Source organism: Hevea brasiliensis, chromosome 4 (genome assembly GCF_030052815.1).
Source record: "Hevea brasiliensis isolate MT/VB/25A 57/8 chromosome 4, ASM3005281v1, whole genome shotgun sequence".
Classification (NCBI taxonomy): Eukaryota; Viridiplantae; Streptophyta; class Magnoliopsida; order Malpighiales; family Euphorbiaceae; genus Hevea; species Hevea brasiliensis.
Genome location: NC_079496.1, coordinates 99,377,357 through 99,397,801, shown reverse-complemented (window position 1 = coordinate 99,397,801; position 20,445 = coordinate 99,377,357). Strand labels below are relative to the sequence as shown.

At 28.4% G+C, this 20,445-nt stretch overlaps 1 protein-coding gene across 1 annotated transcript; it reads left to right on the top strand.

Moving 5' to 3' along the window:
* Positions 1 to 15,168: 15,168 nt before the first annotated feature.
* On the top strand, positions 15,169 to 18,518 carry LOC110662140 (leucine-rich repeat extensin-like protein 4). The gene has a single exon (XM_058145739.1). The coding sequence runs from the start codon at positions 15,770 to 15,772 to the stop codon at positions 17,999 to 18,001; it is 2,232 nt and encodes a 743-aa protein (XP_058001722.1). The 5' UTR covers positions 15,169 to 15,769; the 3' UTR covers positions 18,002 to 18,518.
* The last annotated feature ends 1,927 nt before the right edge of the window (positions 18,519 to 20,445 follow it).

The window sequence follows — 20,445 nt, the reverse complement described above, 5'->3', positions numbered from 1 at the left end:
TTTGGACTCTAGATAAAGGTTTTTAATATTTGAAAAAAAAAAATTTTACCCACCAATTCTAAAATGAATGAAAATTGTTTTAAAATCCCTTGCAGTATATTTAATGGGTTACCAGTAGGTGAAGTACGGTAATTCATTAGGTGTACTACGGGAACATGTTACATCTTACAAGGAGTAGGGTGTGACATTGATATGCAACTATGTGTCATTGTTCTGCCTTGTGTAAAATTCGAGGATGAATTTTCTATAAGGGGGGAAGAATGTAACATCCCTAATTTTCAAATAATTATATATATATATATATATATATATATATATATATATATATATATATTTTATTCTAACCCTGGTATTGTGGACTTTGCGTATGTACTTTCATTTCGTGGAAATTCGATCGTCGGCCGGATTTGCAATTTCGGGCCGAGCAGATAAGCTGCTGGAACCATTTCAGAACAGGGTTAAGATTATAAGCTACCCCACCGTTTTCAGACGTTCTAGACGCTTTCCAGTTGTCAGATTTGGCATAGATAAACCCAAACTCTACATTACTCAATTTTTGCCTTGTACTGGGTTAGAATAAAATTTATAAAATATTCGTGGATGATAAGAAAATTACGATTCCTATTGCAATAGCCTTATAATATCGTTAAGGACCGTGGGGAAAGTTTATAGAATTTTTAAAGTTAGTTTGGATAGTTTTTGAAAAATATTAGTTTTGAAGTCTTATAATTGAGTTGTCTGATGTTGTAATTATTGCTTGGTTTGGAGGCCCAGGAGGGGCCATATAATGATGATGAGATATGGGTTGAGTTTAGAAGTTTATTTGAACCATTTTGCAGGTTGGGTAGGTCATAGGTATAGGAGAGACTCTGCCAAATTTTCAGCACAACTTAGAATGTCTTTGGCCTTTTCTAAACTTTTATTGAGTCAAATATATTAAATAATTACAATAAAATTATCAAGTGAGCCGAGACAGCCTTCCTCCTCCTCCCAGCTGCCGCAGTGACCTCGGTTCAAGTTTGTGAGTAAAATGTTAATTTTAATTGTAATTTCGATATTATTATATGTTCAAGCATGCCCATGCATCACTTATAAATATGTATTTATGTAGTTAAACACTAGGCACATTTTATATTGCATTCATAATTGTTGAAGTGCCATGGATGTTGTTTGTGGTAATTTGGAGCAGTGTGTGTGCATGGTGTGCGTGTGGTATGGTATTGGATATGGACAGGACGGGTAGATATGGCTTGAGAGACACTTGTTGGGACCTGCTCCTTTAGGGTAGACACTGATTGAGAGACACTCGCTGGGACCCCGCATTTGGTTTATTAAGTGAAAGTCCGGCTTGAGAGACACTCGCTGGCAGAGGTTGGATTAAGAGGGCTGTATAGGGGATCAGCTCCCATATATGTATTGTTTGACAGTGTTGGGTGTGTGAGTGCTCCAAATTACCTTTTTGCTGTTATGATATGAAAATTTTGACAATGTTGCATTTTACTCCACATGGTGCATTAGCTTTAGATAGCTATAGAGATTATGGTTAAAATTGATATTTTACTCTCTGAGTCGAACGCGTACTCCTGTTCATCTATTTTTCGAGGCTATAGGAGGATTATTTGTTGTGGCTAACCTGCTCTTCTTCTTCGCAGGTCCATTGATAGTATTTAATGTATTTTGTACAATTGAGTTAAATTTTAGACTCCGCATGTGTTAGAAGCACTTATTTTTATTTTGGGCCTGTATTATAAAAGTTATGTTGGACCTGTAAAATTATTAACTGTATGCATGATGGGATTGGATGAGGGAGCTGAACTCCAATTTGAGTTATGACATTTTGATTATGTGGAGGGTGAGTTGAGCTCCCCAATTTATTATATATTGTGTTTACAGGTCCGGCGAGTCAAAAACTCCCTGTTAAATGGTTTATTTTATGGGCGAACTCTGTCCAGTTGAATTCTTGAAATTGAGCCCAAATGGACCTTAGAGTTGGGTTGAGGAATAGTTAGGCTTACTACGGGCCTCAGGGACTTTAGGCTAGCCCAGGTCCCCGTGCCGGTCCGGCCCATAGGTTGGGTCGTGTCACTACCCTTAAAAAAGGGCCTTATCTTCTAGTTTAATAATGATATCCCTAATTTACTCTCGTTTAACTCTACCTAAATGCCCTCTTTGGTACTTACCTTATAACTACTTACTAATTTTACTTGTAATAAAAAAAATAAAGAAAATTAGAAAATGCTAATAATAATTCACATTAGATTCTAACTCTAGTCTCCTAGGGGTTAAGATTCCTAATTAGTTAGAACTACCTACGGGTCTAGGTCTTCTAATATATTCCAAACACTTCATAACACTTCTTAAATAAAAAAAAAACAAAAAAAAAACACAAAAGATCAAATACCAATTGGAACCCAAGAAAATACAAGAACATGCATAAACATACAATTTCTAAATTTTGACAGATTAATAGTAGCAAAAAATCTAATTTTTGAAAAATAGTATGACATACCTAAAAATCATGAAAAATTTTCTGAATATTTCTCCCCCTCTTTTTTTCTTTTCTTTTTTTTTTCTTTCCTTCCTTCCTCTTTTTTTCCCCTTTTTTTCTCTACCCCAGTAGAGTATTTATAGGGTTTTGGGAGATAGGTGTGATAGGGCTTGGAGTCCTAGGGTGATAACGTTCAGATAACTTAAACAATTGTGATTGCAGAATTTGGGTGAGACTGAGATATGAATGAAGTGTTTTAACCAACAGGAAGAGAGGGAAAGGGAGCGGCACTAATAGGGAGTGAGGAAGATGCGTGGTAGGGTTTGGAGTCATTGTGTGATAAGGTTCAGATAGCTTAAATAGCTGGAATTGAGGAATTTGGGTGAGACTAAGATATGGGTTAAGTGTTTCAACCAATAGAAAGAAAAAGAAAGGGGGCGGCACCAATAGGGAGTGAGGAAGAGTGTGAGGCTAAGGGGGAGAGAGAGTTTGTATGGGAGAGAGATAGAAAAAAACATATTTTTTTATTTTAATTTTCAGAAAATAAATTAAATAGATCATATTTGAAATTCCTAACTAGGATTTTTTAGCCTTATGCAGCCCAATTAAACTTAATTAGGTCCATTTAAGAATTATCCATATTAAATTTAAACAAAACAAAATTTTATTTAAAATTAATTAAATTAATTTCCAAAAAAAATATTATTATTATTATTATTATTTATTTTTTTTAAGATCATGCCTCAGAATTAATAATTCAGCTTCATGCCTCCAATTACATCTTACAGTCATATAATTTTTTATTATCGGGTTTCCACAGTCTCAATGCACATACTTATCACAAAATAAGGATTTACACTACCACTACCTCAGCCAAATCCCAATTTCTCAATTCTTTTGGAGTAAGATCTTCATATTTTCCCCTCAATTTCTCTACACTCACTCTCATATGAGGTTTTTGTTTGATTTTGAGCAACCTAAATGGACATATGCCACATGCAACCACCACAAATGAGTCACTACCATCCAAATCGATGGCCAAAACCTAGAAGTCAACGATTTCTATTTTTTCCACCTCCTCCTTTCCTCCTTGTTATCCTTTTTATAATGAAGTACCCATCAAGTGAAGTCTTCAATTGAGAATGAGGTCCTTATTGTGATTGTTCCTGAGAAGGAAGTGAAAAAGCCTGATGTTTTCTTTGAATCATTTTGTGGAGAGGTTCAGTGCTTGAGGCTTTTGAAGGACTATAATCATTCAACACACATTGCTTTTGTTCAGTTCAGAGTGGTTAATAGCGTAATTTTGACACTTAAATGTAATGGAGCTGTTCTGAGATCTTTGCCAATAAGGGTGAGCCCATCAAAGGCACTTGGTCAGCCTCACATTCCTCACTCTCCATTGCATTGAATCATGCTTGACACTTCATGGACTAATCAACTACAGATAGATATATTTATATAGTCATGTATTAATATTGAAATATTTTGAAGGTACTTGTAACATTTATGTCTATAATTTTGTCCTTGCATCTCAGCCCGATATCTTTGTTTCTTATAGGTGTTGTTTATGGTTTTGTTGTTAGCCCGTAAAGTTGGATGGGATTCTGAGGATCTGAATGGCTTTATGTTTGTTATGCAATTGACAATAAAAAATTCTCTGGTTGACTTGTTTGCAATTAGTGTCATATAGAGCTGGAGATTGAATCTAGGCTAACTGGAAAGAGAGAAGAGACACAGAGGAAAAAGACTAGGTAAAAATTTTTAGAGAGAAACTAGGGGAAAGAGAAAAAGGATGAGAGAGATAGAAGAAAAAGTAGTTTCACAAATTTTAAATAAAATTAAATTTATAATACTTATTTGTTTGGTGTCAAATTATTGTGTTACATCAACAAGTTTGTAACTAGGAAACTGGTTATGCCACATTACAAGACTCAAATTGACGTTCAAGGGTTTTATGTTATAAATTAAAATATAGGGATAATTCTATTACAATATCTAAGGCCCCATTTAGTTCACCAAAAATTGATTCAAAAATAGGAAAAAATAGATTCCATTCCGTTCATGGGTGTTTAGAAACTTATTTTTTTCATTCCGGTTCCCACAAACTAGGAAATTAAATTCGCACAACTAAATGAATTACCATTCCTCTTTTCAACCTATGAATCAAAACACAATAATGAGAATAATTTTCTTATTAAAGGTTAAATGCTCAATTTCACCCATGTACTTATTAAATATTTCAATTTTAATATATTTCATATTATTAATTAAAATAAAATTTTAAAATAATATTTTGCATTTTTATATAATTAATTAAATTTAAAAATTGAAATTATAATCATAATAATAAAAAAATATTTTTTTTATGTTTTCATATAGTTAAAAAAATTAAAATGATAATAACAATAATAAAAATATACAAATAATTTAAAATTTAATATAATTAATTAAAAATTAAAATTAAAATGAAAAATAATTATAGCAATTAAAAATATAAAATATTATTTTTATCTTTTCATATAAATAATTAAAATTAAAAAAAATGATTATTATAATTAATTTAAATTATTTAAATTTAAAAAAATGCAGCAAATATTGTTTTATACTTTGTTTTAATTAAATAAAATTGAAACTTTATTATTAATTATAATTAAAAATATAAAAATATTTTTTTGTATTTTCTTATAATTAACTAAAATTAAACAAACAAAAAATATATAAAAAATTAATTTTAAATTAATTTTCATTCAAGTATAAAATAAGTTTAATTTTGATTTTGTAATTTATATATGTGAATTAAATATTTAGGAAAAAAATAATTTTAATTTTTAATTCTGTAGGAAATCAAATATAAATAAAAGTTATCATTTTATTTTCGATTTCATTCAATTCTAATTTTAATATTGATTTTGATTTCAATGTAAGAACTAAACAGCCCTACCATTGGTGATATTTATCCGAGGAAAGTAGATAGAGGAAAAGAAAGGGTGTTGCTAGCTTTGTTGGGTTTCTCAGGTATCACATGCACACAGATGAAGAAAATTAAAGTATTTTGATTACTTTTATTTTTAATTATATTAATTTCAGTGAATTGCACAAGTTAGACGGCTTTATTAATTTGTATTAATTTTATTAATGATGATAATCATAGAATACTTGTTTGTAAAAAAAATACAAACTACAAAAGTGCATAATTACATGATAATAAATGATATTTTTTATATAATTAGTTAATTGTGCTCGTATGTTATGTTATTTTTAGAGCATAATTAATAATTAAATTAATTAAAATTTTATATTAATTATAATTCAAATTTTATATGAAAATAAATTTAATAATTATTATATTAAATATTTATAAAAAAATTATAAAAAAAATTAAAGTGTGTATAATAACAAATGCATAAATACAAATATTTAATCTAAACTTTATTAAACTTTCTTTTCATATAAATTCTAATTTATAATAATTTATCTTAAAAAAATTAGAATAGAAAAATTATTACTTCATTATTATAAAAAATGAATGAATGCTTGCACATATTATTTATTATTTTATGTTAATGGCTTAGTTTAATATTGATTTTTATATTTTATATTTTCAATATCATACTATAAAATTTCATTAATAATAAAATTCTTTTTTTATAAAATTAATAATAAAAATTTTAATTATTTATAATTTTATTTTAAGTATTAAAAATAATTTTTTTTATGACAACTGATATAATTTTATATTTAATAAAAAAATATATCATCTAATTTTAAATTTTAAAATAAGTTAATTAATAAATTATTTCTATTATTATTTTGATTAGATGATGTATACCAATAAAAGGATAAATAAAAAAAAACATATATCATATTTTAATTATTAAAATACCATTATTAATTAAAATTTTTAGATATTAAATATCAGCAATGGTTTTAAAAAAATTAATGTTTAAATTTTATAAATAACGTTTTAGTAAATAACTATTTAAAATATATTAAAATAATTTAAAAAAATGAAAATATATTTAAATTTATTATGAATAATGGCAAAATCTTAGAGTTATTTAAAATTTTTAGGGTAATTTACACATTTTCTAATCCAATTGAAGATTTAATTAAAAAATTATTAATATTTAAAGATATATAATATATTAAACAGAGTTTTATAATGCCTAAAAAATTTAATAATCATAAGAAAAAGAACTCTTAATTTTTTTTATATGAAATAAAATTTTAATAATTAAAATTTAAAATTATTTAAATAAAAAAATTAATTTCTAACATGATAAATTATTTTTTTATAAAAAAATTATAAAAAAATATAAAAAATAACTACGTTAAGTCGTGATTAAAGTCAAATATATACGTATGTATAAAAGCTTTGAGTGCCGTGTGAGGATTGGACCCCAATTTCTTCGGTGATCTTGATACATTCCATTACAAGGTATGTGCTTTTCATATATATATATATATATATATATATATATATATATATATATATATATTTGTCAACTTTGTGAAAATGTTTTATTTTTTTTTAAAGGAAATTATCGTTGACTTCCCAATTAAGCAACGGGCATACGCCAATGTGCAGAGTATTTATCCCTTAGTCACAGCTGTTTTCCTTGTGAAAGGATGATCAGCATTCCAAAATGGAAGTCAATCTAATTTTCCCATATGATTTTTTATAATATTATTTAATATAGTTAGATATTTTAACCTAAATGAAATTCAAGAATTTAATTTTTTTAATTATTATATTAGAAAATGGAGCTTCAATTTGGACTTTTTTTAAAAAAAGTCTGAAAAGAGGTTTATTTTATTTTATTAACATTAAAACGATAATTTTTAATTCATTGGTAATAAAATATTTTTAAAAAATATTATAATTTATTTTTTTTAGTTTTGATTTTTTTAAAAAAAGTATAATTAATGATAATAATTTTTTATTTTATAAAATGTAGTGCATTTTTGAATAAAAAATAAAGTTAATTTTCTAAAAAATAAAGATTATAATCTACATAATATTTTTAAGAGACTTATTATTATTATTATCATTATTAAGAATTATCCTTAAATGATAAAAAAAAATCCCTATTTTATAGATAAAAGAACAACGTGAAAAATAAATTATACGTAACACTATAAATCAAATTATAATATTATTTTTTGAAAAATACTATTATAAAAAAATTAATTATTATCACTTGCATTTTTTTTATATTTAACACTTATTGATATTCAAATTTGAAAGCTCACAACTGTAGAAAATAAATTAAATATCACTAAATTAAAATTTATTAATTTTTTTATTTTTTAATTTAATAAATTGTTGTTAAATTTTTAACATTTTAATCTATTATCCAAGATTTATATATATAGAGAGAGGCATGATATCAAAAAATACTATCTTTTAATTTTGTTAATTGTACTGATTAAAAAAATTATTTTATTTATTTTGAATGTTGATAAGTATATTTTTTTTTCTTTATTTTCTATTTGAAAAAAAATATCTCTTTATATTCACAATTTTATATGAACAAATAAAAGAAATATGAACAAATAAAGCAATTTTATATTAGCAAAGGAAGGGGTGTAGAATGTTGCAGTTAGAGGAATGATGGACATCATCTTTAATAATACTCACTTTTAACGCTTTTCATATTATTAGTCAATATTATTTTTATTTAAATTTTTTTATGATAAATTATAATTTTAAGAGTGAACATTTAATTAATCAAATTAAATTTTGAGCTAATCAAAATTTTATTCGGCCAGTTATTAACTATAACTAAATTAATCAAAAAATATAATATATATTTTATATTATTAATTAAATATTTATAAAAGTATATTTTTAATATTTTTCTTTATAAAAATAATAAATATAATTTATTATTAATAAAAATAATTACAAATTAAATTAATTCTTATCAAAATAATTTAATTGAATTATTAAATTATAATTAATTGAACAGATAACAAAAGTAAAAAATTTTAAAATTATTGATTAAAATTAAATCAAATCAAATTTATTTTTATTAAAATAATTAAATTTTCTCAATTTAATTTAATTATTCAATTATAATTAATTAATGCACACTCTTATATAGTTTTTTTTTTCTCTTCATCATTTATTTATACCATTAACTATTAAAATATAAAAATAATGTGAATTTATAATATAGTAAATATTAAAAGTGAGTATTATTAAAGAGGATGGTTAACATTCCTCAAATGATAAAATAGGCAATAGAAATAATTTTATTAGGCTGAGAATAAGAATATAAGCGAAAAGTGGGCGTTCCATTTTTATGAAAATGCCAAGTCAACACGCAACAGAAACCTGCGGCTGCAGCTAAGTGGGTCCCAATTCTGTTGTTGGAAACAGCTGCGTTAGAAAAATCGATAATGACATACACATTACTGAAACGTGGCAACTTTGAGCGCTACAGCTGGCCTTACCCGCTGGATTTTTGTCTTTACTATCTTTCCCACGTGGCTTATGGGCTCCACGCGGTCTATCCATTACCGTCTTCCAACTTTAGGACAGTAACGGGTAAGAAAACTTAATCAATATTCTCAACATTTAAAATGGTTTACAATTTAATTTAAATTTATTTTTAATTATTTTAATTAATTTTAAATTTAATTATTATTATTATTTAAAAATATTTAATTTTATATATTTTATTTAATAATGTATGTAAAAATATTTTTATTAATAATTTATATTTCAAATTTAATAATTTTACAAAATAATGTATATTGGTCAACTACAAGTTATTTTATTTTTTTAACTCCAAGAGAATACATAAGAAATTTATGATTCATTTATTTTAAAAAATAAATATTTTTTATAAAAATTATTTTATGAACAAATATTTTCCATGAATTATTTATTTATATTTTCATGATAAATCATCATCAAAATAAGGGGTAAGCCTCCATAAATTATTTGTTTTTGTTTTTTACATTTAACTAAAAAAAATAAAATTAATATTAATTAAATTTTGTGAATTAAATTAAAATAATGTATTAAAATATAAAAAATATAAAGATTTAATATTTAGCTTTTTCTAAAAGAAAATTGAAAATTAGAATTTTCAGTATTCTATAAATTAAAGCTGACACTCACAAAACAACTTTAAAATGTTTTTGATGTTTTGGTTGAGCCATTTTCCATTTGAAAAATATGTGTTTCCAACTCTTAGGGATTAAGATTAAGTTGGGATTCCAAAAGTAAATAATCCAACAATTGTAGAAGCAATCATAATCTCAAGTCCCAGTCCATTGATAAATGGGGATGGTCAAATTTTAATTAATTCATTTAATTTAATTTAAAATTATATATATATGTATGATACTTTTAAATTTATATGTGAATACTATAATAAAGAATTAAAGTTAAATTTATCCCTTCTAATATTAAAATCGTATAGAATAATCAGTTATAATATCTTAAATTGACTTAAAAATTTTGATTTAATATATTTATGATACTATTTAACATTTATATCGAGTTGATTTGAGGTTTTTTTTACCCATTTTAACTTGTTGTGGCTTCTTTTATTCTTTGTTTTACTAGATACAAATATAAGCATTTCATTATTCTTTAAGGGAAAGCATTTCATTATTAATTATGTTTAATATTAGAGATTTATTATTTGATTTAAGTTGGTTTGTATTTATTTTTTTTTTATTAATGAATTTAAGAATTCATTATCTTTATATTATTAGTATGAAAAGTATAAAATTTTAAGAAATTAAAATCTTTTATGTTATTAATAAATATAAAAATTAAAATCTTATAAATTTTTTAAAACTAAAATAAAAATGAAACTTTACAATTTTCATAATAAAAATGGAAGGAGGAAGAGCGGTCATGTAAGATGGAAGGATGTCAGTCTTTTTCCTTGGCATTAATATTAGAAGTGCAAAATTACTTTAAAAAAATTACAATTTTAAATGTTATTAACAAATAATTTTAAAAAATAATTTTATTATTTAATATTTTTATAATTAAAATTTATTAAATTTTATTTTAAATTATTTTTTAATACACTTTAAATTTTTTTAATAATAACTTTAACAGTATTACCGCATAGACCTTTAAATTTGTTCTATTTACCGCTTGTCAGACCTTTAAATCTCCACTTTCTCATCCCTTTAAAAAAATCATTATTTATTTTTTTTTAAACTAACCTGAAACTATATAGATCATTGACTCACGATAAATTGAATTTTTATACATTAAATTCGTTCAATTATTCCTTGGTGAAAATTTATCACAGCAATTAACATATTTTATGAGGTAGTAAACTAATAAAAATTAAATATAGAAGAAAATAATCAATTAAAATAATATAATTCTAATAAAAAAATAATTTTTTAAAATTCTTATTAAAAATTTAAAAACTCTTATTATATTAGTAGAGAATGATTCCAACTCAACTTCTTCACTATTTCTTAAAGAATATAAAAATACCTATAAAATAAAGACAAGTGAAAATATAATTAAGCATAATTACATCCATTCACAATTTTTTTTTAACAAAAAACAGAGTTTGATCAGCTAAATTAACTCATCAAATGATTGAAAAAATATTAAATATATTTGAAAAAATCAATTTGTTTAAATTTATTAATTAAACATATCCCATTTTGAAGATCTGGTTGGTAGCAGAATTGGTACAGCTGAAGCCTTGCTGGAATAATTTTTGCTATTGTCAAGCGCATAAAGCGAAAACGCGTTTAAAGCTAAAACCTTGGCTTTATTATTCTTCAATTGAAGGGGCATTTTTGGAAAATAGAAAAAGAAAGATAACTTGAAGAGAACGGTGACGCGTAACTGGACGCGGTGCATTTCACGGGAATGGGACCCTTAATCAAACGCCAAAGATCCAGCCGCGCAGAACGTGACGCGTGGGACCCAAAAGCACTCGGCGTATGTCATTTTGAAGCATTAGGAGCTTTAGATGCTAGGGACCCACGCCCACCCCAATATAAATTAATCTTTCCATCCTAAAATCAAGTTGGTAAATGTTTTAATTGAAATCCACATCATGAAGCATGGACAATGATGATAGTCATAAATCATGATATGGTGATATGGACAACTAACATGCATGGATCTTTCTATGCCTCTGATACATGTTGTATTTTTTTCGCTTTTAAAAAAAAAAAAAATGTTATGGATTTTGGATACTAATGTGAAAGTAGCGGATGTCTTCAAATCTGTCTGTTCTTGACCTTAACCATTTGTTTTCTTGTTTAAACTACTATTATTATTATTTTAATCAAATCACTGTTTTAACGGCTAAAAATAATGCTTCAAATATGGATAGTAGATGGTGCATGCTTATAATTTATATGAATTAATATATCTTAATAATAATTTTATTAGGAAATTTATCATGTTTTTGAATTACGTGTATGTATTTTTGAGAAAAAAAGAATATTAAAATAAATAAGGATGAATCAATATGTATGAGTATGACCTAATTTATATAAATCTCCTAGTGGGGTTGAGTCTTCGAGCTCTCATATCGATAGTAGATGGTGTGTGCTTTGTTGTTTATATGGATTAGCATGTCTTAATAAAATTATTATGATTTTATCAAGGGGTGTATCATATTCTTAAACCAAATATATATGTCTACATTTAAAAAAAAAAACCTAATGTTTGTTTTGTTTTCTGAAAAATATATATATTTTCTATTTTTAATATATAAAATATTAAAAAAATAAATTAATAAAAAGTATTTTTTATTAAAAAATTAAATTATTTTTAAATTTTAATAATTTTATTAAAATATAAAAATAATTATATATGCATAATATAAACATATATTATAAGTTTAATTATACAATTAAATAATAAAAAATAATTTCAAGAAAAATTTTCTAAAAATATAATTTTCATTAAAACCATTTTGCATAAACAGAACCTTAATTTATTTAACAAATTTTCTCATCTCTATACTGCAAATTTTTACCAATTCATGTTTGATATCCCATTTTTCTTAAATAATAATAGTTTTATTAATAAAATGCAGGAAAATCATAATATATGAAGCTCATTTTAAATTCAGGCTATTATGCCTCTTCATATTAGACTTGTCCCATTTTTTTTAATTTTGTTTAATTAACAAAATAATTATATAATGTTTATAATTAATAATAGAAATTATAATTTAACTTTCAAAATTATAATTTAACTTTGTAAAATAAAATACATCTTATTAAATGCTATATATAATCTATTCTGTATGATTCTTATATTATTTAGATAATTTTTGGAAATATAATTTTCATTAAATATTTTAATAAAAACTATAAAAATAAGTCAAAAAGGAAAAAAAATAACTAGATAAAGAAATTAACTTTACATAGAGGAAAAAAAATTGCAAAATAGAAGAAAATGAACAAAAGCAAATTTATTATTAAAAAACAGATATGAACTTATCGAAAATAAAAAAAAAAGCCACAAATTAAGGTTAAAAAGTTATAGAGTTAAAAGGGGGAGATAATTATCATTATTATTATTTTCTTAAAAAGTAATTTATTAATTTATTTTAAATTTATAATAATAAATAGTACTTCAATTTTATATTTTATATCTATTTAATGAAATTTCTCTGATTTTCTAAAATAGCGTGTCACTTTCAGTGAGTGAGGAATTGAAAATCATAAAATTTGAAGCCATTAATCAATTCATTGCGCAAAACGTGGTATTGATATTGACCACAATTGCAAGTGATTGACCATGACCATTTATTTATTGGTTTCGTCTAGCACAAATTTCTTTATAATAAATTTAAAATATAAAATATTTGATAAAATTTATTTAATAAATATAAATTTTATATATTTATATTTTTCATTATGATAAATAAATTTAGGTAAATTTTTTTCATTTATTTTATGTTTCCTATAATTTATGCATTTTAGCTCCTATGTCTATTGGTTTAAGAAAAAAAAAACTTAAATTTTATACATGCTAGGTATAAATTTTGATTAATATTACAAAAAAATTGAACTTCCTTCAAAATTTTCTGCTATAACTAGAAATATATTTGTTTGTGTATAAGACAAAAGTATAATAAATATAAAATTTATTTAATATGACTTAATTCAATAATTAAAATATAATACTCATTTGATAGATATAAATTTAAATCTTTATTTTTATAGTTTTTCGAGATTCTATATTGATTATGGAGTGTGTATGAGTATGGATTATATGAGAATAAGAATTTTGTTAAAATTACGTTTGAACGATAATTTATTTTCATCGTTAATTCATATATGCATATATTTTACCTTTGATAAAAAAATATAAAAAACTGATGAGAGAATTAATTATAAAATATATGTGAGTGTGAATTATATAAAAATAAAAATTTTATTAAAGTTATCATAATTTTAATAATAATATATTTCTATCATTAATCTAGTGCCTTTTATCTTTAAAAAAAAATTCTTACTTTTCCATCTCCAAGAATTTTAAGTTCTTGTAACAAAGGTGTCGGCAAAGCAAAAATACACAATTTAACTATTTTATAATGGAATTTTATCAAATATGCAAATGCTAAGAAAAGCATATAATTGAAAATAAGCTATTTTGAGATAGAATTTTCTTTTGTTTTCTTTAACAATAGTTATTATTTTTTCTTTTGCAGTGTCAAACACGCAATGCATCATGCATAGACTAAAGTGGCAGCCTCATCTTAAATCTTTCTCCTTGCAGGCGTGTAAATTTAGTTGCGTTTAGCCCTATTTTTCACAAATCACAGTTTTAGAAATAATTACAATGACCAAACTAGAAGAAGTATCCATTACTAAGCTGTTCCCCTAAATCTATAATTTAATTTTTTTTATAATTATTAATATAAAATAAAAATAAAAAACGATATAAATTGAATTAATTTTCATAAAAAAGTACCAATATTCTAATTAGGCCTAATCATGGGTTGATTTCGATTCATTAGGGGTATAAAAGTCCATCCTTAAGATATTTCTACGATTTTAGTTATGATTCAAATTTCAATTTTGATTTAAATCGATTTAATATGATTTTAATTAAATTTAATGGTTTAGATTTATTCAACTTTTTAAATAAAAAAATATGATTTTAACTCAAAATTAAATCAGATAAATTTAGGAGGTATTTGATTTAATTTGTAAAAGGTAATTTGATTTTGTAAATATTTAAAAAATTTAAATAATTATATATTTAATTAAAATATTTATAAGTGGTTAAAAAAAGATAATATGTTTAATAAAATAAGTTTAAAATATATTTATTATTAAAATGATTAAAAAATATTAAATAAAATTTTAAAAATTAAATAAAAATAATATAATAAAATATTAATACTAAAATAAAAAATTAAATTTTACAGTTTATTTTTTAGTTTATAAATTTAATTTATAAATTAAAAAATTTTTATAGACAGATAAATTAATTTATTTTTAAAATATTTAAATTAATTTAATAAATTTATAAGTTAAAAGCAATAATTTTTTATCTGATTTAGACATAATCTAAATTAATTACAATTTTGATCAATTTTAATCAAATTTTATTTATTCTTTTTGTAGGATTTATGATGACAAGGTGGAGTCGTTGGGAATGAAGAAATAAGAGAAAAAGGGGAAAAAGGAGAGAGAGAGAGAGAGAGAGAGAGAGAGAGAGTGGAGGACAATTACGTTAACAGAGAAGGAATAAAAACGTTACTTTGAGTTTATAATGGTGGCAAGTTAATTAAGCCAAAGAGTAATCTGACTCCAGAAACGACGCGCCTAGACGAACGGACAAAACAACTACATCACCGCCCAGCTTCAATGGCGGATTAAAAATCCTGTGTGTGACTTGTTCCTGCCACTAAAATACCAACTTCTCGTGCTAATTTCACCACCATCTCGTGATTTAACATCGTCTATTTACCGGCAACTGCCCCTCCCTGTATTTAGCTGTGAGAGAGAATCTGGTGGACTTTTAGCTGTGATTTAGCTGTCTTTTGGTTCATTATTTTTTCTCCTTCACACACCTCCAAAATCCCTTGAAAAAACCCTCTCCCCCATTCTCCCCCTCTCTCTCCTCAAACCCCAAAACAAAATCTCTCTCTCTCTATTTCTTTCTCTCTCAGATCTCAGGCCAACACCCATTTTGAGTTTCAGAGCATTTCTTGCAAAACCCATTTTCTTGGTTGAGGTACATACAGAACAGCCAAGATAAATAAACAGAGAGTGGCATTTGCTAGAGCGGACGTCTCATGTGAGATGAGGAAGAAGACCCACTTCTATCCTCATTTCTCTCTTCTCATTGCCTTCTTCTTTCTTGGCACAATTGTGTGCTTCTCTTCTGCTGCTTCTCAGCAGATCCCGACAATCCCCTCCCATGGACGCCTCACTGATGCTGAAGCTATGTACATCAGGAAGCGCCAGCTTCTTTATTACAGAGATGAATTTGGTGATAGAGGTGAGAGAGTCACTGTAGACCCATCTCTGGTTTTTGAGAATCCAAGACTTCGAAATGCTTATATAGCATTGCAAGCTTGGAAACAAGCTATCCTCTCTGATCCTATGAATCTTACTGCCAATTGGGTCGGATCTGATGTTTGCCACTACACTGGGGTTTACTGTGCTCACGCTCTCGATAACAAGACCATCAAAACTGTCGCCGGCATTGACCTCAACCACGGTGATATTGCTGGCTACTTACCGGAGGAGCTTGGCTTGCTGGTGGATCTTGCATTGTTTCACATCAACTCCAACAGGTTTTGTGGAACTGTACCTCACAAGTTCAAAGACTTGGGACTGCTTTTTGAGCTGGATCTTAGCAACAACCGGTTTGCTGGGAAATTCCCTCAAGTTGTCCTCAAGCTACCCATGCTAAAATTTTTGGATCTGAGGTTCAATGAATTTGAGGGTACTGTACCAAAAGAGCTATTTGATAAAGATTTAGATGCAATCTTCATCAACCACAACAGGTTCGTTTTCGATATTCCAGATAATTTTGGCAACTCCCCAGTTTCTGTTATTGTTTTAGCCAACAATAAGTTCCATGGCTGTGTGCCTTCAAGCTTGGGTAACATGACAAATCTCAATGAAATCATCCTCATGAATAATAATCTAAAGTCCTGTTTGCCACCGGAGATTGGTATGCTCAAGGACTTGAATGTTTTTGATGTAAGCTTTAACCAGTTAATGGGTTCATTGCCGGACACATTTGGAGGTATTGTTGGACTTGAGCAACTCAATGTGGCTCATAACATGCTATCTGGGAGTATTCCACCTAGTATTTGCAAGTTACCCAATTTGGAGAACTTTACCTTTTCTTATAACTTCTTCACTGGAGAGCCGCCGGTGTGCTTGAGCCTCAGAGACTTCGATGACAGGAAGAATTGCTTGCCTGCGAGGCCGTCACAAAGGTCTCCAGCCCAATGCAGGGCATTTAAGCCTGTGGATTGTAGTGTGTTCAGATGTAAGCCTTTTGTTCCTTCTTTGCCTGCTCCTCCTCCACCTTCCCCACCACCACCAGTTGTTATTCCTCTATCACCACCTCCGCCACCGCCACCGGTTTACTCACCTCCTCCTCCACCACCGGTTTACTTACCACCTCCTCCTCCACCTTCACCCCCACCACCAGTATACTCGCCACCTCCCCCTCCACCGTCACCCCCACCACCTGTATACTTATCTCCACCACCTCCTTCTCCCCCAATACCTTCTCCACCACCGCCACCTCCTCCAGTTTACTCTCCGCCCCCTCCTCCACCTTCCCCACCTCCACCATCTCCTCCCCCACCCTCTCCTCCACCGCCTTTAGTATATCCACCACCACCGTCACCTCCTCCTCCATCTCCACCACCACCTTCACCGTTGCCTCCTTGTGTGCGACACCCGCCACCTCCTCCACCAAATTCTCCACCACCTCCACCTCCATTATCTTCCCCTCCACCGCCAACTCCTTACTATTACAGCTCTCCACCCCCACCCTCCCCACCTCCACCCCCACATTCACCTCCACCACCCCCACATTCACCTCCCCCACCTTTCTATCCATACTTGTCACCTCCGCCTCCACCTATCTATTCTCCACCTCCTCCCGTCCATTCGCCACCACCACCATCGCCACCCCCTTGTATAGAACCACCACCACCACCACCACCACCATGTATAGAATATTCACCACCTCCACCATCGCCGCCACCACCAACGCATTACAAGCCACCACCATCCCCGTCACCACCTCCACCACAACCTGTTTATAACTCACCACCGCCTCCACCTGTAACGTATGCATCTCCACCACCGCCACTTCACTACCATTCTCCACCGCCACCATCGCCGCCCCCTCCAATTCCATGTGAAAATCCACCTCCGCCACCGTCTCCATCACCACCTCCACCCATACTAAGTCCACCCCCTCCAGCTCCAGTGTACGAGGGGCCATTGCCACCAATCACTGGGGTCTCATACGCGTCACCTCCTCCACCACCCTACTATTGATTCTTTTGAAATTTACCTCCTCTGACCTTTCATCAAACCAAACGAAGGCTTACAAATTTGTCACGAGGGCTTCTTTTCTCTTAGGGCAATTCTCATCGCTCGGTGAGAAAGGAATAAGGAGATTTGTTCTACTGTTTTAGGATTAATGCTCTCCAACAAATGGTCTCTGAGGACTAGCACTATAGCATTATTGATTAAGAAATGCAGAGAACAAGATGGAGAGGTAAGAGGAGGAAGTCTTTCCATATTTATTCGAATTGTTATGGAATATTTGAGTCCCAAAAATAAAATAAAAAATGGCAGAGAAAAAGTAGGTTTGCAGAGAAAGTTGTATGTATAGTTATGGAATGGAGACCATAATCAGGGCTACTGCTGCTGCTGGTTTCGGGCCTTCTATTGTTATTACATTACCTCTTCTTCTTCTTCTTCTTCTTCTTATATACTTCTGTTCTTTTGGTTCTTTCTTTCCAATTTTATAGTATAATCATGAACATTTCACTTGTATTGATTTGCAGAATTCAGTCTCATTTTTATTTTTTTTTTCCTTTAGAGTCCTTTACTTTTTTTTTTTCTTTTTCTCTTCCTGTTTTGTGAGACTTGAGAATGGACCATGCGCATGTGTTTTGGATAATTTGTTTGATGATGTTAATGTTGTGTGTGGAATCCATGATTCTATGTGCTTCTTATCTGCCATTTCCCTAGATTCATTATGGTAATTTGGGTCTGAATCGATTTTATGAATTGGGAATCCATGTGCTTTGATGGTCATGTTCACACCCATCATCTCATTTCAGTTAATCGATGCTTGCTATTGAACAACCAATTTTCAGCTTCTGCAGGGAAAGGGAATAATAATAATAATAATAATAATAATAATAATAATAATAATAATAATAAAATCTTGACTGCTTGACCTTGTGGATTTTTCTTTTCTGGGTAAATTAAATTGGATGGTTGTGTTGTTTTCCATGGAGAACTTAATTTTCGATCGAGGCAGCAGATTGTAATGTGAGATCTTGGTGGACCCAAAAAGGCCCCTTGATTGTTGGCTGATTAATTCCTTTTTTTTTTTACCTGATTAGATTAAAATTGTGGGGATTAGTCCCATGTGCAAACCCTTTAGTGTGGATTTGAAATTTTGAATTTAAAACCTGTGAGCTTGAATTATGGACATGAGTCATGAAAAGCTTAAAAGGGTGAAGTCAAATTGGAGAGAGAGAAAGAAATCCTTTTCAGATTGTTCCTCTCCTGTAACTGTTTTTTATTATGGTTGGTGCTGTTTATTTATATTTTGTGTAGCTTTTCACCATTTCTTGTTAAAAGCTGCAAAAACTCTTTGATGCTTCCCTACTTTTGTTTCCCCCGCGGGGCCCTTTTCTTTTCCTTCCACCTATTTTCCCATCTCCCAAGCAGCGTTATTTTTTTACCTGTAAAGTTGAATGTGTTGATGGGGTCCCTACAATTTGCAATGGAAAATGACTAGTCCCATTTCTGTACAAGTTTTTGCTTGTGTGTTGATGGGCAATTTAAAGGCCTTTCGTGCACAAAATTTTCAAGGGTGTTTTCTTCCAAAAATATGGTTGGCCATGTGAATTGATTTGTTTTCTATTCCTAAATAAGTTTTCCTTTTAAAATTTTGGAAAATACTAAGCCATGATTTTCTATGGCACTAAAACCATTGCTTTCTGTACCCGGTCGTGCATTCCCACTCCCCCCCTTCCTAAAATCTGTTGAATAGGAATTGAATTTTCAAGCATTGAGATTATGCTGAACTTAATATTTAAAAAAGGAAAAAAAAAAAAATCTATAGTCATGGGCAAGGTAGTAGTTTTTCTTGAAATTTTGAGGCAGAGCCGATGTATACTTTGCAGCTTTTTCCCTTGAGTTTCTTGTACTTTCTTCTGATAATATTATTTGTCAATTGTATATCCTGGCCATTGAAAGAAAGGCCAAACTTGATTGGTTGGGTATCTTTAGAAGATAAGAGACTACATAGAATGCTAAAATATGAATTCTCATATTTGGCTAATATTGTTGGAATTGGTAAAAGAATGCCATAAATGAATGTCTCATGGTAGGAATTTAAAAAATAAAATAAAATACAAAATAACAAAAGAAAGATGCCGTCTGGTTAAAGGAAGTGACAAATGGCATAATTAGCTTGGCCATATTAGCATAATAACAATGAAAAAGAAGTTGAAACATGGAAATGCATTCATATCTCTCACCACATACTATAATTAGGGTTAACATTTATTCCTCCATGTGATGTGAGCAGTAAGAAGCAAAAAGGGGAGGCTGAGTTGCCCTCTAGAAAGTATGCTTTTTGGGTCATTTTAACAAACATCAACTACACATCTATGAATGCAATTGAATTTCCATTATCTTGACAGTTTTAAAGCTTAGATCATACAGTTGAAATTAATATTTGCCATTGCCACTCT

What these genes read in the sequence shown, in the direction of transcription:
- LOC110662140 (XM_058145739.1), top strand. Translation starts at nt 15,770, where the DNA reads ATGAGGAAGAAGACCCACTTCTATCCTCATTTCTCTCTTCTCATTGCC.